General features: G+C 42.0%; 1 protein-coding gene across 6 annotated transcripts in view; it reads right to left on the bottom strand.

Annotated features, from left to right (window-relative positions):
• Positions 1-18,516, bottom strand: part of nbeab (neurobeachin b) — a 279,564-nt gene that overhangs the window by 4,819 nt on the left and 256,229 nt on the right. For all 6 annotated transcript variants that reach the window (XM_015951379.3, XM_015951381.3, XM_015951380.3 and 3 more), the window contains 8 exons: positions 14,722-14,889; positions 6,671-6,760; positions 5,598-5,775; positions 4,767-4,838; positions 4,488-4,643; positions 3,122-3,292; positions 596-697; positions 172-368 (listed from right to left, as the gene is read on the bottom strand). In XM_015951379.3, coding sequence (XP_015806865.2) covers positions 172-368; positions 596-697; positions 3,122-3,292; positions 4,488-4,643; positions 4,767-4,838; positions 5,598-5,775; positions 6,671-6,760; positions 14,722-14,889 — 1,134 coding nt within the window. The remainder of the gene's footprint in view (positions 1-171; positions 369-595; positions 698-3,121; positions 3,293-4,487; positions 4,644-4,766; positions 4,839-5,597; positions 5,776-6,670; positions 6,761-14,721; positions 14,890-18,516) is intronic.

Genomic DNA, 18,516 nt, shown 5'->3' with positions numbered 1-18,516 from the left:
TGATTGTGAGAGTGTGTGAAAGCGTCTTTGGGTGTCTAGAAAAGCGCTATATAAGTTCAATGCATTATTATTATTATTTGAGATTAAGATGACATGCAGATTTCAAGTCTTACTGTATGAGATTTAAGTAGCTTCATGTATTCCTGTTTTATTGAGTCAAGTATTTTTTACCCGAGTGGAGTCATTCACATCCATTTGTGCAAGCGGTTTTCCATTAATGCTGAAGTTGCAGAAGCCGCCCCTCTCATAGTAGATGATGCAGTGGCCCTCGCTAGTCACTGTGATGAGCCGTGGACACTGATAGTTTTCCGGTCCCTCTAGAGCTCGCAGCAAATCCCCTGTGATGGTGTGAACCAGACATGGACCCTCTGCCAAACCAAAACACATAACACACTTGGGTTCTGACATTTTCTTTGTGGAAAAAAGGTAAAGAGTTTTGTAACCTGAAAATGGCAAGTAGTGTGTTTGCATGGGGTCAGATAATGTAATGTAACGTGTTCTGTGTTTGCCAATGCTCTAGTTGAAATCACGAGTGTTTCTGATGCTCCCCTTTTCATGATGACAGCTACATGAATACGCAAAGAAGCTTACTGACCTTTGGCTCCACTGATGACTAGACCCAGCTCTGCACAGACTGACACGCACACAACTTCCTGGTCGTGACCAGTCAGAACTGCTCGTGGTGCTGGATAGTCACCTAAAAGATGGGGCCAAAGCAGGTTATAGTGAAACCACCAAACAATTCTTCACGAGTGAAAATAACTAAAATAAAGCCAAAGTGTGTGGCATGGCTGCATGGTGGCGCAGTGGTTAACACTGTTGCCTCGCAGCACGAAGGTTGCAGGTTCGAAACTAGGCTGCGGCCTTTCTGCGTGGAGTTGCGTGTTCTCCCCATGCATGCGTGGGTTTCCTCCGGGTACTCCGGTTTCCCCCACAGATCATAACATGCCCTATAGGTTATAAATTGTAAGTCGCTTTGGATAAAAGCGTCTGCTAAACAAATAAACACACATTTCTACATCTCCTGGTCCTTTTGAATTGTTATGTAAATGTATGGATGCTACGAAGGCTGCCAAGCCATTTGCTTTCCTCCTATGTACCACTTGATTGATGACAGTCGGGGGAGAGGTTAGTGAGGGGTGTTTTAGGGCACCTGGAGCCACTGACCCAGAGTATTTGCTACTATGAGGAAAGCCTCAGCATCTGTGAAATACTCTAATCACAAACTCTCATGTTTTCCTTAGAGATTGATTTGACTGTCTCTTTTTTTAATGATTTCCCTTTTTAAAAGTAGATATGGGAATTGGCACTAAATTAGAACAAGGAGGACATTTCTATACAATAATAAATAAAAGGTGATTCTTTCCAATGATTCCTTAGCATTTTTGTCTTATGTTGTAATTATTAACTTTGCAACTGTTGAACACTGGAAACTTTTGTCAGAATTCTACTTTTGATTATGTTGATTGTTGGTGTCCACATATGACATTATTATAGAATCCCCCTGAAACACAACATGGACATGTTGGGCCACACCACCTTCATCATCCCCTCTCTTGGTATGCCACCTCCACAGCTCCAGCTGTCCGGTCAGAATGCTGGACTGTGATCGATGCATCATAGTCCCTTAGAGACCCGGACCTGAGCAGCCCTGTCAGTCCCAGCGCCAGTTGCTGAGAAGGGACTGAATAGGACAAGTGTCAAAAAAAGCCTCCAGGGAATAGAAGCGAGCTCACCTGCCCAACAAAAGATTCAATCACCTTGTATCGAATACTGTCGTGCTGTGATGGCCCTTGGGAACAAGTGCATTGGGCCACTGCAATTAACCTAGAGCAAATATCCCCTCACGTCAGTGCAGCAGGCCGAGTCTAAAAAGCCAGGCCATGATTGAACTGGAAGTTATTTTAATTATTACATGTTTAAAATGTATACAGCCTTTTGGGGTGAGGGTGAAATCAATTTCATGGCCGTGCCACACCTGCAAGATGAGGGACTATTGGTCCATTACAGCTCTGCTACATATTCACACAACCTTTAACAGGCATTATAGAAACTTTAATAGGCATGAAATTAGGGTATTAAATTTAGGCCGGCCATTGTGATCGTATGAAAAGTTGGTTGTGATTCATGGTTAAGGGCAAATAACTGCTGCCTTAAACCAGTTTATTCCATCTGCATTGTTTATATGTATTTATATTGATTTGCAATTCATGTATGTTGTTCCCTCAGTTTTCCTTTTGTCCGCTGAAGATGCAGTGTAAGAAGAAGAGTGAGTATCAGGGGAATACCGTTTTCCTGTCACAGTAACCCAAGCTCTGTTGCCCCTTGCTAATTGGAGGCATCCAAGCTGAAACTCTTAATTAACTGTCAAACCCTCGGTGAAGTTAATTAGGACACTTGCAACTAATCTGAAGTTCTTAAAATCTTTGACAGTCAGAAGCACAAGTGTGCATACACTATCTTACCCTGCAAAACAGTGAAAACACATTCGTCACTTAATTTTTTTTTTCTAATCCACACCACAGTCCGAACTGAAGAAGACTGAGAAGTCTGCAAGTTCTTCAAAGTTGCATTTTAACTCATAGCATTGTACTATTTCTTCCTGACATGTTTCTTTTTCTTTAAAATGACCAAGAAGAGGAGTGTCTGTGATCATTCATGGCTGAAAATGAGAGTGGAAAGCAGGTTTATGCATACGTGTAAACTTTCGTGAAATAAATTTTAAAAGAAAAACAAGAATACTGCATAGAAAATGATGCACTCATTTCTATTGTTGTGAATAGTCACAGCTATAGACATTAAACTAGTTTTATGTCTCCAGAGTCCTTTCCTTGAAAGCAGCACTGCTCCGCACCATTAATCAAACTAATATACTACAGCTATGGTGCAGATAATTGGTCCTATCATGCCATATTACTTGAATTGTGGGATAGCTTTTTTCCCGTGCTAATCAAAAAACTCCTGCCCATCTTTTAGAATATAGAAACCCATGCATCTGTATAGGCTTCTGCTTCAAAACAACGAACATACTTTGTGTAAATACTAGAAAAAGTTCTTAACCTAGAGGAAGATGTAGGTCTGCGTTTGTGTGATCATGTGTCACCTGCATGTTCCAACTCACCGGTGTTGGGGTTGTCACCAATAATATGATGCCGTCCACTCCAGTACCACAGGAGCAGAGTAGCATCTCTAGACCCAGAAACGATGTAACAATCTCCACCAATGTAGGACTCCGATCTGGCCAGACATGTCACCACATCCCAGTGGCCAAAAACAATCTGGGTCAGCTTGCCTTTGGAGAAAACAGAGTGTGCATGACTAGTTGTTATGGACACATTTATGTTTATTAATTCTTGATCATGGACTCAATCAACTTAATGTAAATTATTGCTCTATGCCTCTCTGCATGCTCACTTATTCAGAGACACCCACACAAGACACACACATTCTTGACTTCCCACACACAGACACACACACTCTCTCTCCACTCCCATCTCTCTATAAATAAAGTCTATGAACAGATGCACGAGGCACTTTGCCTCGTGCATCTTGCCACAGTTATAACTGTTTGACTTGTTATTCATTGTCTCAGTCATCCAGGTCATAGTAATCCAAAGGGTTCAAATGAAGGCAACTGGACTTCTTTAGTTTCTTGAAGACGTTTCGCTTCTCATCCGAGGAGCTTTGTCAAGCTAATTCCAGTTAGAATTGGCAAAGCTCCTCAGATGAGAAGCGAATCGTCTTCAAGAAACCAAAGAAGTCCAGTTACCTTTATTTGAACCCTTTGGAACAACTTGAAATGGTCTTGACCAACTCTTTGACAATTAACAATATATCTGAAGTAGGGGTCGGCTGATATATTGGACCAACATACTTTAGAAAAGCAGATTTAAAGTCGAGCACAACCCTGAGCAACCAGTTGCAGAATTCAACTTAAATATATATTTACGTACGTTCCTGAATAACATCTGCAAAATAAATGCTCTAAATTCTATTTTCAACAAGCATTTATTTTTATTTAACAGTTCTGATTATTTAAATTTTGATTTGTTTGAATAATGCCGTGCACAAAATTAGGATTTAACAGTCGATTAAGTTCAGTGTTCAAACCTGACTCAGCTTCAAAAGTTTTGTGCACCATCTCATCTTGACATATTAGCATGTAAAAAAGGTGGAACTATTCAAGATATTGGCCAAGAAAATCGGACCAGAAAATCTGCAGCACTTGTGAGCCATCGGTTGACCATGACCTCTACATATCGGTATCGGCAATAGAAAAACCAATATCGATCTCCCTTTAATCCGAGCAGCATCTCACGCTCAAAGCAGCAAAGGGAGAACTTCAGCGCGTCCAGTATATTCATCTATTTTCCGACACAGTGTGTCAGGAGAATGTTGCACCACTGTATCATTACTGTCATTGTACTCAGTCCTCCACACATCGGTGCACACCTCTGTAGGAAATGGAGTTTTACACTATAACCTACCTGTCTCAGAGGAGTACACACGGAAGCTCTTGTCCCAGAAGCCACACACTAGGATGTAGCGGTTGTCAGCTGTCACCACAAAACAGTGTGTGGTGATTTGGATGCTTTGGTCCACTAGGTCTGTGATCTGACGCTTGTTGCTGCCGGTGTTGTTGGCTGAGAGGAAAAGAAGTTTGGTACAAAGAATTTTCAAGTTATTCATCGCAGCTTCTGCTGCTGAAGCAACGTGTATGTGTGTGTTTTTTTACAAAGACGTACGTTCCTGTAATGCTTACTCACCAACCAGAGAATCCATCTCTATCGGGAGGTGATGTGCCTGTTCCAGAGAATAGCCTGGTGCTCCTCGGAGACCTAGATTCAGGTACACAGACACACATACATGAGTCTTTCATCACCACTGCACATTCACTCCCATTTCAGAGCCATATTCATTCATAATCATTTCCATAAGATGCAGGGGTTGGAGGTTCATCTGTTCTCCCAGGATTCTTTTTTCCTCTGTCAATCTTCATGGAGTCGTTTAACCATGTGAACCAGTTTCTTGAGCGAACTTTGATTCAGAAACAGCCTGAAGAAATGGAAGTGTTATCACTCTTATTTTGAAGAATAAAACCCCATTTCCTTCCTGTCTGGCAGGATGGCGAGGCTGCTGCAGCCTTGTTCATTAAGAGCAGCCACACAGTGTGCACTCTTTGGTCCTGAGCTCCATGTATATCCAAGGGGACAGATGGGGATGTGAGAGGAGAATGTGGGGCAGTCGTGGCCTAATTGCCTAGTAACCACTGCCTTGGCCCACTGACCCTGAGGTGAGGCTGATTTTGGGGTGGGGTGGTGGGCTTTGTGGGTAATGTTGTTCACACATGTCTGCAAAGAAACATGTGGAAATACTCATGCTCAGCTTACCTGGGAGGTGTTAGCAGCTTTCATAGATGCCATGCAACAACTATTGCGAGCAGCGGGCAGGTTTTTGTGCTATGTGTGATGGAGTGATTTTGCAGGGCCGCCGCTGCTGTGGCAGGTATCACATGTGGTGAGACACTATATATTTTTTCCAGCACGTGTGTGTTATTTAACCTATCACACCTGCTACGTGCGTTTGGCTCCACTCACCAACAGTGTTGTGCCATCGATTGACAGCAAATAGCCGGTTGCATGTGACGGTAACCACAGCCGGCACTGTCAGATGGGGTAGGGTGTTGGCAGCCACGTGGGTTACAGGCGAATTGGATGGAAACTTCAACACCATAATGACATCCTGCTGCATCTGGTCCTTGAACATGAGCGGACTCTGCGGAAGGAAACACTGTTGAATAGAAAAGAAAAAAGACGAAATTTGTGGAAAAAGATGGAGGGGCATGGTGGTGGGAAATGAGTTTAAATTGAAAAACAGGACAGGAGGGCATGGGGAAGATGAAAAGAAGCGGTAAGAGAAAAAGAATGCAAGTAGAATTAATGTGGAGGTTGGAGGAAACACCGGACTCAGAGGAGAACCTTGGACAGTTCTCAGATGAGGGATTAAGACAAGTGGAGAAGAAAACTAGGATGAAGACATTTTATATGAGGTGATTCACAGAGAAAATACCTAACTTGACACATTAAAAAATAACCAGACAGAAATTTGATGAGTTTAAATAAGTCCCTCCTTTGATCTTTTCTATGTGAAACCGTCTCAATCTTTAGCGTTCTTAGTTAAGTGTTGCGCATATACATGTGATGTTTGAATGAATCCTTCATATTACTAGATATACATGTAATTAAAAAAAACATGCTTGACGTTTGTATTTGTAACAGGAAAATAAACTAAGTTTAGTATTTTCTTTTATTTGTACGATTAGAAATGGGATAACACGTTTCCCTGTGGATAACTGGGAAAATGCTGATAATTACATGGATTAGGCAGAGAGGGGGCATTGGACCAGTAGGGAGCACTGTTCCCTTTAAACTTTTTTATTAGCAGACTGAAACAGAGCAGGCTACTGGTACTCACAACTGTTCGATCTACTGAGAGCTGATGACCTACATGAGGTAAAACCTATAAAATATTTCACTTTTTCTAAAAAAGAAAGATATTAAAATATTTAATCACTTTCATTTATCAAGGAGTTGTGAGTATCTTTCCTCAAACATAAACACACCGCATCCAAAGGTGCAGAGAATGTTCCCAGCATGCTCGCTGTTCTCACCAGGTGCATGGCGGAGCTGCGTGGAGGATGTGGCTCGATAAGCAACTGAGATGGCGTCTGTCCAAAGCTCTGGATCTGCGCCTCTGTGGCCTGCGGGGTAGAGAGAAAGAGGGAGAGAGCGGCTGTCACAATCAATATGCATCAAAGTGATGGGTCAATGCGTTACTTGACAATGCAAGCAAATCCTAACTCAGCCATGCCTCTGAGGAAGGGGGGGGAGGTGAAGGGAAAGGGGTGCTCCCCCTTCCCCCCTCTGCCTGCAGAGTCATCCAAGTGTTAGTATGGAAGAGACAAGCCTTTTCCTATTAACATGCTTCAGTTAACCATTCCTATTTCCAGGAGCCGGGGCCCCAACTGCACAAATGTTAACCTGGAGTGACATCCAGCTAGAGCTGCAGCAGGCCAGCATGCTTTCAGATGTTATTGTGCTTGAAACAAAAGGGGGAAAGCTCATGTACACACACAAACGCACAACACCACACAAGAAATACATGACGAGTTCTTTAAAGGTACAGGGCTACAATGAAGGATGATTTATGGGCTTGAAACCACGACTCTAGAAGCTTGTGAGTAACGGGGGGGATAAAAACAGCCACATAATGAGCAGCAGGAGAAAAACAACACCAGAAAAATCAAACCAGTTTTATTTTTAGACAAAAAAATAAATAAACAGACAAAAAATCCTTTGCTTGTTATGAGTGAAAAAAAAAACAACCAGTAAGAGCTGCTGAGCCTGACTGAAAGCGGGGCACTCCACGGTGAGAGTGATTGATGTGACTGGAGCTACTTCCACCATCAGAGGAGCTTGTAGACGTCCGTCAATGCCATTGTGCACAATGGAACATACATCGCTCAACCTTTCTTCTGCCCTTCTGACTGCCTGGGAGACTGGCCCTCATTTTCCTTTGCTTGTACACACCACTCAATATCAAAAGGCCCCATTGGGTAGCACATGCCACAGCGGGACATGCGGAACTGGAGTTTGGGAGGTGATACAGAGTTAGGACAGGCTACCTGCAAGGCACACAGTTACCCCAAACATTGCCAGGTCACTTCCTGTCTTCCACAGCCCCCAAAAAGGCCTTGTAGACAAGGGTTGCTGCATTAAGTGGTGTTTCAAGTGAGATGGTGAGCACATTTGACAACCATTATGAGTTGGCCAGTATTTCTTTAGAACAGTCTGTCAGATTAGAAACAATTGACATCATGGCTATTTAAGGGGTCGCAATGTCTGTTCGAATAGTGAAAGTTGATACAATGACCAGAGAAGTGGAGCGGGCCATGTGGAAAATATGTCATTTGTAATAGTTCCATTACCAAAGAAACCGGACTGCTCGATGACTCGTTTGTAGTAGACGATACAAATTCCAGAGAGGACAGCAGCCACTCCTCCCTATATTCATTTGCATTTTTTAGGTGTGTGTTGTAGAAGAGGATTTAACTTGTTCACGTTTTTCAACATGATCTAAACACATCCACATCTCTCAGGTGCTTAAACACTAATCCCCAACGATGCATGTCAAAATCGTAAATCTATCAAGACCTGAAATGATGCCTACTTAACAGGTTTTTTCATTAGTTTAAGTCATCTCAGGCTTTGCTTTCAGGCTAATATATGACACTCACTGCTAAAGCTGTTTGGATAATCTCTCCTCCTAGCAAAACCCACTTTGCTTGGGTGAACATAAAAATCCTCTAAGGCTGCATCTGCCTGCCTGTGTGATTTCAGTTTTGGCAGAACCAGAAAGATTCTGAGGTGAGAGGCTGCAGCTTTTACTCGATCCACAGTGTGATTCCTAAACTTTTGACATGGAATTTAATGCACGATGATCCCCTTTCACTAGCCTTCAGTGCATTTATGCAATGCACCAACCTAACAGTTCTGTCACACAGATGGCAGTCATGGTCTTGTGTGGACCCAGTCAACAGCGAGGGGCCATGCTGAATCACAACATCTGGGATCAATGAGCTACAAATATAAAGCTACTCTTTCAACCTTTGGAAAAAGTCAAATATTAAGACGGAAAATTGTTTTCTGATTGGATTTTTGTTTGTCAATTTTCTTATTGGTCAACGAAACTGCCAATCAAAATTAGTCATAACTTAGTCTTTACTGGCATGTACTTTATAGTTTTCATTTCGTTTTAGCCCGCACGAAAAAAACAAAACAAACAAAAATATGTCCATTCTTTCCATGCCATCATTTTCTTTGTTTGTTTCCAAGATGGATTTCTAATCCTCAGGTAAGAAAAAAGAAAGAAATGCCCTGAAGGAATCTCGTATGTGACAGCTTTAGAGGTGACATGTGTGAGTGTGGGAGCAAAAGTCTCCCAAACATGTCTGCCGGTAAGTGCCTTCCTCTGATGCTACTTTTATCATGCATAATGCAAATTAAAATCTATATGAATTGTGAAACTGAGACAGTGATGTCAAGCGTTTGAACGTTTGTGTTCCATCACCATTAGAACATCAAGGTGAAATCAATTTAAAGTCTGTCATGAAGCTAGCTGCAGCACACTTTGCTGTCTTTGTTGATTTAGAGGTGGCAGGAGGGGCAGCGGCGGGAGGAGCAATAGAGTCGCACTGATGAATAATTTGTCTGTTTACCTCTGAGTGACACAGTAGGGTCTGAATCAAGGGGTTGCTGTCATGTTTTTCCATAAGAAAAGAGTGTCAGGAGAGGCATCACGGTGAAGGACTGCTGTTCCGGCAGTGTGCCCAGTAGAGCTGTCACTTCTTCCTCAACCACAGACCAGAGGGCCTGGCAGCGTGTCAGAAGATGTCATCATTTTCATCTGACACGCACAGGGAAATTATCTCTCATGACCTCTAATTTCTTGACATTTCAAATGTCTTAATTGTTGTGACTAATGCCAGGTCTGCAGATTCACCTGTCAGGCCCAGAATGAATCAATACCCAGGAGTCAATCATCACTTTTCAGCTGATCTTTGTGTGACAGTCACTGGGCAAATTTCCACACTCTACCTCACAGACTCATCCAAGCAAGTCACGAAACTGGGCTGCGTGGGACCGGAGGAGCAGTTAGGCAGTAAATGCAGAACAGATTCAGCAATTTTCAACTTTCTTTAAAGGTGCGACTCACTGCAGAGGAAACGGACTAATTCTGGTAAAAGAAATAAAAATGCCAAGTTAAATATACTTTTACAACTTGTGTACACGTGATTAAAGTTTAAAAATACTTATAATAAATTTAAGTAGATACCGTAAATCCTCTAATACAGGCCGGTATTCAATTAAAGGCCGGGTCTCCAATTTTGGCCGGTGTTGGAGTCAGCAGAGGTAAATAATGGCCGGTCTCTTATTGTGGCCGGGTGGAATGTGGTAACAGGCAAGTTTGAGCGTCTCAGCGGCAGGATTATAGTCCCCAAATCAACCAGCAGGTGGCAATAGAGGTTCACACAGACCTTTATTAGGCTTTTTCTTCAACGCTTTGTAACGCTACAGACACTATCCTCTATCACTCTCCTACACACAGAGTCATGTTGTCAGTTAACCATGCTAATTCAACCCGCTCCACAGAACACACATCACCTTCCCTGTGGCTTACATAACACTCACACAACACGCAAATCAACACATAGGAACTAGCAGAACGATAGGAAACGGCAACACGCTGTGCCAGACCGTAGGTACTGACACGCGATCGTTCATGTCGGTTCATTTCCTTTAATGTTTTCTGTCTTTTATTTGCGCCTGATGTGTTTCGCTGCTGTGGAGCGGGGCGCTTCACCTTGTCCTCCGACGCACAGATCACTGATGCGGCCGCCAAACAGCGAGCGCTCCGCTGTTTTCGCGGTCGGTAGATCTGCGTCCTGAGCACGGCCACAGTAACAATCAGGTGTCGCCACCTCAAAAACTATTTTAACACGCGATCGTTCATGTCAGTTCATTTCCTTTAATGTTTTCTGTCTTTTATTTGCGCCTGATGCGTTTCGCTGCTGTGGAGCGGGGCGCTGCGCGCATCACCTTGTCCTCCGACACACTGATCACTGATACGGCCGCCAAACAGCGCGCGCTCCGCTGTTTTTGCGGTCGGTAGATCTTTTAGAACTGCAGTTCAAAGGTAACTCATGAGGTGAATATATATGAACCCAGGTAGCAGTTTTTCTTTAGGATTGAGAGGAGATGCAGGAAGATAATAAACAGACAGGACAGAAAAATAGTCAAATAAAAACAAGTTAGTTTTTGTACCTGGTGGTTGCAACAAACAGACACCACTGAAGGTAATCAGAAGTGAGGAACAGAAAATGAAATAATTATTTTAATGTTTAGAGCAGCAGGAACTCCGAAAGGCTGCAGGCGCATCAGTGAGTTTGCCAGGGGGAGGGGGGAGAGGGCTGAAGCAGGGGGAGGGGGGAGAGGGCAGAAGCAGAAACTACCGTTGTTAAAAGAAATGTGTTTAACTTTGAAAATGTGGGCGTAATTTTAATTGTCAAAAACTCCAGCGAACCATTAGTTCATTTTGCTCAAATAGAAATAGAGGCCTGCCTCTAATTCTGGTCCTCCTTCCAATAAAGGCCTGGAGCTTGATGAGCTTGAGTCAAATACAGGCCCCGACCTCTATTTCTATTTGAGCAAAATGAACTAATGGTTCACTGGAGTTTTTGACAATTAAAATTGCGCCCACATTTTCAAAGTTAAACACATTTCTTTTAACAACGGTAGTTTCTGCTTCAGCCCTCTCCCCCCTCCCCCTGCGCAGCGGCCGCAAACTCACTGATGCGCCTGCAGCCTCTCGGAGTTCCTGCTGCTCTAAACATTAAAATAATTATTTCATTTTCTGTTCCTCACTTCTGATTACCTTCAGTGGTGTCTGTTTGTTGCAACCACCAGGTACAAAAACTAACTTGTTTTTATTTGACTATTTTTCTGTCCTGTCTGTTTATTATCTTCCTGCATCTCCTCTCAATCCTAAAGAAAAACTGCTACCTGGGTTCATATATATTCACCTCATGAGTTACCTTTGAACTGCATTTCTAAAAGATCTACCGACCGCAAAAACAGCGGAGTGCGCGCTGCTTGCCGGTCGCATCAGTGATCGGTGCGTCACCGAGAACAAAACAGGTGATGCGCCCCGCTCCACAGCAGCGAAACCCATCAGGCGCAAATAAAAGACAGAAAACATAAAAGGAAATGAGCCGACATGAACGATCGCATGTTAAATTAGTTTTTGAGGTGGCGACACCTGATTTGATAATGTTACTGTGGCCGTGCTCAGGATGCAGATGTCTGGAGCGCGTCAACGATCAGAGCTTTGCATGCGCAAGCTGGTTAAGGTTAGGATGGGGGTGAGGGGAAGGTTAAATTGCAAGAGGGTAAACGTCACAATTTGGTTAAATGTCCATTTTACGGCGGGTGTCAGTACCGATGCTCTGGCACAGCGCGTTGCCTCCCGACGTGCAGGAGCTTGTCACCTGCTGACAGCAGGCTGCTGTATTTTCCGAGGGCTGCATCTTGCCGGTCAGTATCACGTGACAGCGACTAGTCGATGACAGGCATAAAAAGTCACTATAGTGAAGTTGACTAGTTCATACAACCCCTGCTACTGCTCCCCAGTGTTCTGCAGCATAATCAGCACGTTCTCTTTGAACTTGATATCAAATTTTCGCCTCCTCTTCGTCTCCGCACGGTTAAAGTTACCCTCGCGGTCTATCACTGACAAATCAAAAGTGAGACGGATGACACCCCCCCACCCCCGTGGTACTTGCTTGTTACCACATTCCACCCGGCCACAATAAAATACCGGCCATTATTCACCTGCGCCGACTCCGACACTGGCCAAAATATGAAACCCGGCAGTTAATTGAATACAGGCCAATATTAGAGGATTTACGGTATTGTATTTTAGAAAATAGTGACCAATATTTAATCTAAATAATAGAATTAATGGTACAGACTTGTTGCATGCTGTGTTCACCATAGGCTAATACAGCACTAGCTTGAATTCTAACTTGACCTGTGTTGAGTCTGCCTGTACCATAGACATTAATACATATGCCCCACTGGGCACTGGAGAGCGTAATAGTGTCACTGCCATATTGGATGGGTCTCCTCACTCTCCAAAGTCAATGCAGAGTGAGCAACTATGCCCATTTTGTGCAACAATCAGTGTACTATTGAAAACAGATTACATGGGATTACTATTAACTTTTCTAGCCTATCTGATGGAATTTTATAATTTAATTAATTAAAAATTATTTTGTTTAATTATATTTATATTTGAACTGTCATAACGTGTATCTGATTTTATGAAAAAGCTTGATAAAAATGTGTTTTTTAGTTGGGTAAGCACCTTCAAAAGTAGAAATGAATGCACTGGGGGCAAATGTAGACCCATCTAAGATAGCAGCCGACCACTATGGCAGCTCCAGTCCACGGGGCATCTACATATATGTGTCTGTGGTCTGTACACTTCATGCTAACTGTGGAAGAGGAGGGAGAGGAACGAAAGGGAATTTATCTTTTGTGTATTGGAGCTAAGTGATTAGCGTGGTGTTCAACATTGCACTATAGTTTCAGCCTGCTGTATCTTTAGCATGGGTGGTAAAGTAGTGCCAATACTGCAGAGCTCTGTTGATTCCACTTTACGGACTACAGCTTTAAGGGGGCGGTGTGCTGGACGTCATAACAATCCGAGGCAGAGTTGCAGTTGGACCTACCTACCAAAGTCCCACTCACTCACTTTCCGGATTGAAGAAAGTTGGAGAAATTATGGTGTAAACAAAAACTTGCAAATATGTTGTTTTGGACCCAATTTTATTTTTATGTGCTCTGAGGAATTGGAAGAAATGTGAAATGTCTACATCATCTTCAGTTAAAACACATTTGTTTATGTTCAAACGCATAAAAACCCAGTTTATATCATCAATCACTTAAATATTTTGCAGTTTATATATTTTTTATACTGGCTCACTGACATTGTAAGTTTTATACGAAAAGTTTACGGTGAAAAGGTAACGGAACTGGTCAAATATCAATAATGCATCGTCTGTCAAGCCAATGCTTGTGTCTTATGAACATATAATTTACATTTTGTATTTGTTTTGCTTCTGTAAGTAGTAATTAATAATAATAATAATGTTAATGATAATAATAATAATAATAATAATAATAATAATAATAATAATAATAATAATAATAATAATAATAATAATAATAACAATAATAATATACATCTACAGTTGGTTGCATATCTCCAGCACAAACACATTTACAAAATAGGTACAATAAGTCAGTCTGAATGGCTGGCTTACTATTGTGCAACTAACTAACGGTCCTGTCATCTTTCACAAGATAGAAGCCAGTTGAAATCCCTTCAGTCTGAAGCCAAATAAACAATCCCTTGTCTGAAATATTCCTCATAACGATGAAAATGAAACCTTTCACAACATGCTTTGGTAATTGGATGAGCCAAATCTTCTGCAGGTGATTTGCATAGTGGTCACTTGATAAATAAAGGCGCCCCTGGAAGTGACAGTATATAAATGACTTGTTTTGCAGACAGCAGATGGTGAATATCACAGAGAGGAGCTCACACTGGAAAGTGCCATGATGCATGCCAGCTGCTGCAGTCTCTGCTCTCCTTTCTCCTTGCAATTATGCTATTCAGGGCTAGCACTATCAGGTTTGAAGTTATTCAGTTAATTAGCTGAAAACAAGAAGAGTCTCTCTTTTTGCATTGACTGAGTGACCTTTGATCAAAGACCCTTGCTTTACTGAGCTGATGAAGGAACAAGCAAATGAAAGATGCTAGTAAAATCTATAAATACTTTAGAATAATTGTTTTATGAGTGAGGTTAATAAGTACAAAAGCTAGAACGAACATGTTCAGACACTTCTGCCAGATTTTCTCACAAATACTATCTGGTGAACACACAATACAGAAGCTCAAGTAGCTGAACCACATGCCAAGACAAACAGACAGGAGTGTGTGTGTGTGTGTGTGTGTGTGTGTGTGTGTGTGTGTGTGTGTGAGTGTGTGAAAGAGAGAGAGAGAGAGAGAGAGAGAGAGCATGACGGTGAGCTTTACCTCTCTGAGCAGGAGGTCTGTAATACTGTCCAGGCTGACGGAGCCCTCATAAGTCAGGTGGTGGAACACGTTAAGGGTACGCACCGCCTCTGGGCCTCGCTGCTTGTAGCCAAAAATAAGGTCAATCCACTGATGCAGCTGACATGACACAAACTCGCTTTCCAGAGCCTGTCAGAAGAGCAAAGAGCAATTAGAGGTGAGCAGAACACAAAGTACCCAACACAACTAAACACCTACATTAGAGTACAAAGGTGATAAATCAGAATGTTGCATCACAACCAAATACCACATCACAAGCTCACAGAGTCACGGACGAGTAAGATATAAAATAAAACAATTCCACTGTTTATAATAAGGATGATTTTTTTATTGTATTGTGAAATCCTTGTTATCCACATCCAAATTCTCTGTATATATGCAGACATGAACTCATGAACTGGATTAGATTAGTTTGAGAAAATAACATTTGAAAATAGAGGTCATCCTTTGTGTCCCCTTCATTTGACATCCTTGGTCAAAATAAATGTAGAATAGCAAAAAACAAAGGAATTGAGATAAATTAGAAATCTATGGTGGCTGTCAGAGCTCTAACAGGAAATCTACAAGGCTGCATGTTTGTCCATTGATCCAAAATGGTTCCATTTTGAAGCATTTGTGCTCAGTGCACCCCGGTGAAATTCTCCAAATTTTCAGGCTTAAAGAGAGACTAGGCAGTTCTGGCTTGCTTTTAGCACCCCTAGCTTGAGTTTAATGAAATCAAAAGTGAAACTTGTCTCCTCGCTGTGTCTTTTTGTGGGGCAGCAGTAGCTCAGGTGGTAGAGCGAGTTGCCTCATGATCGGAGGGTCATGGGTTTGATTCCAGCTCCCGCCAGGGTTATCCTGCTGTTGTGTCCTTGGGCAAGACACTTCACCCGACTTGCCTGTGTTAGTGGTGGTCAGAGGGGCCGACGGCGCCAAATGGCAGCCTCGCCTCTGTCAGACCTCCCCAGGGCGGCTGTGGCTACAAGTAGCTTACCATCACTAGCAGTGTGTGAATGTGAGCGTGTGTGAAAAGCGTCTTTGGGTGTCTAGAAAAGCGCTATATAAGTTCAATGCATTATTAATATTATTATTATTATTATTATTATTATTATTTTAACACTTTAGCTAAATGTCTCCTCAGCATTCATTAGTGTCTGGAGTGACTCATCACTAAATTTAACTAATCAGCTGTGTTCATGATATAAAACATGCTAGAAGCAGACTCCAGCACCAGGTGTGTTAGCTCTACTTTTTTCTAAGTCCAACAGGGACCGGACCGGCACTCTGAAGTTGCAAGTGTAATATTCTGGCCACATAAGATGGTGGAGTCTGAGTGACATTTAACCCAGTACTTTTAGCATATACTGGCTCAAGAAAATTATTTAAAATAGGAAACATTTGCATAGTATGCCTTTAAGTTCATCTTGAGACATTTGCTTTTTGCTGTCGCCAAAAACAGATTAAATGTAAATGTAAAAATAATACAAATTAAAAAAACGTGTCATACGCATAAATTAAACTACAGGGTAAAATGTATTAATTAGTGCAGATAAGGTTTCATATTTCATCACACTTGCCCAAATAGCTGATGAATAGGTTCTGGTCATCCTCTCACATCATGCACAAAACAGAAGTCATAGGAGAAAATAAAAATATTTATCAGACCTGTCATGGTGTTAATCTGTAGCAGTCAGATCTTTTTGTCCAACAAATATATTTTCCGTTAAAAAAATTAAATAAAATTAATATTTAAACTTTTTACTGGATTTATGTGCAGCAGAAACTCTGAGGCGGTTCCTGCCTGTAAATTCACTGAGCTAACCAGGGGCGGATTTAGGACTGAAAAAGATCCGGGGCTTAACGCGCGCGCACATACACACACGTAACACACACTAGTCTTGTCATAAAACATTCGGGGCTTGAGCCCAAGTAACCGGGCCTAACGCTGCCCCTGGAGCTAACTCTGTATCAATTTCCCATCATGCATTTATGTCCACTTAAAACACAATTTTTGATTAAATTGATGCAATACTAACAAGATCTAATGTCTGCAGAGACTGTAGATGAAAAATTGATTAATTCCTTGTTAGACGGGCAAAGAAAACTAGGTTCCTCATGGGAGAGTTAGTCATAGATAAGATTTTGGACAGTTATAAATTTACAATATCTCTGTAAGTGCAGAGAAAGGTACAGCATCATTCCTGTGCATCCCGAGGTGAGGCTTTGCTGGGGAAATTTACACGCCTCCCTTTGCGTCAAGGAATAACAGCCATTACCCACAAAGCCCTCTCAAGCACACAGAAGCAGAGTTTGCCACAGGGCAAATCCCGACAATTGAAAGTGGCACATGCAAAGATGGGAGGTGGAAGAGGGGAGAGATGGGAAGAAATAAAAAAGGAAGAAAGGGGGAGGGAGTTAAAAGGATTCACTGACAGAAATAAAATAGAAGAGGAAGCGTGGGCAAGCTAAGGAGAAAGAACAAAGGAATGAAAATATGTAGGCACAGAGCTTCGGTTTTCCAAGTGTCTGAATGAACAGGAATCCAACAATGGAAATGCATCCCAAAAAAGGGAAAAAACCTAGTGAAACCATTTTTCTCAATCCCTGTTGTCCTCCTTTTTGTTTCAGAGATGCAGACATATCTAACACCCTCACCTCACTGTTCTGGTTTACAAGCCTGATGGAGCTCAACCAGGCTGTGTGGTTGGGCAAAGGTCACCTGCATAAAACCAGCCAAACTCTGTCACTCCAACTGAAAAGGTCAGCCGTGTTCCCACAGCGTCCTTCCACCTCAAGTCCAAAAAAATATGGTGGCCCCTACCCTCAGGATATATTGTTTCTACCCAGCAGTCTGGTTTAAGCTAGTGATATTATTGTGGAAAATACACACCATGAAGGAATTTTATTTATTAATTTTTATTCAATTATTGGAAAGTCATCAAAACTATCATATCAGGTAACATCAGCATATATATGGTAAACGGCCTGGATTTTTTACAGTGACTTTTTAGGGTTGTACAACCCCCCAAGTTGCTTCACAACAGTCAGTTATCCACCCATGCGCATGCACACATTCACAAGCTGGTGATGATGAGCTACGGTGTAGCCGCAGCCACTCTGGGGTGCACTGAGGGAAGTGAGCATCAACTCAAAACCACAGGAATAACTGTTTGCTCAAACAATAAAGCAAAAACTTAATGACCTGTAAGCTTGTTACTTTTCAGCTCTCATCAACAAAAGCCATTTCTGTTTAAAATGCAGGGGTGGTTCCAAGGTGGCCACCCTGAAGGCAAGCATGGACCCCACCCGTGCCCCCCTTGCTGAGGCCAGAGCTGACGCATTAATAAGTACAGGATTTTGTGACAAAAACATGGGAATGCATTTATTGGAAAGTGAAAAGAAATTCTAAGACAAATATTTTCATATTGTCACCAAGTCTAATAACTGAGTAAAGGTCTTTTTTTTTGCAAATTTATTATATTTTGAAACCAATTGAAAAGTTGTTTTATCTGAAGTAGCTGCGACTGAATTGCTGTTAAAAATACTTAAACACACATTTGTTATGTTGTCTTACAAATGTGCCTCTGTTTGCTGCCCCTCTTCCAATGTTAATCCCCTTTCAAAACCCATGCTTACTTCTGAGTTTCTGCACTACGTGATTCCAGATTAAAAGATAAATTGGAGTTTATTTAAAGATGACCCAGATCTCATTTACCATCTTTGTGCTGCTCCTGAAACCTGTTGGGAGCTATGTTTCTGGGCTGTCAAGATGAA

This window comes from Nothobranchius furzeri, chromosome 13 (genome assembly GCF_043380555.1).
Source record: "Nothobranchius furzeri strain GRZ-AD chromosome 13, NfurGRZ-RIMD1, whole genome shotgun sequence".
Taxonomy (NCBI): Eukaryota; Metazoa; Chordata; class Actinopteri; order Cyprinodontiformes; family Nothobranchiidae; genus Nothobranchius; species Nothobranchius furzeri.
This window is presented reverse-complemented; position numbering and strand designations above follow the sequence as displayed.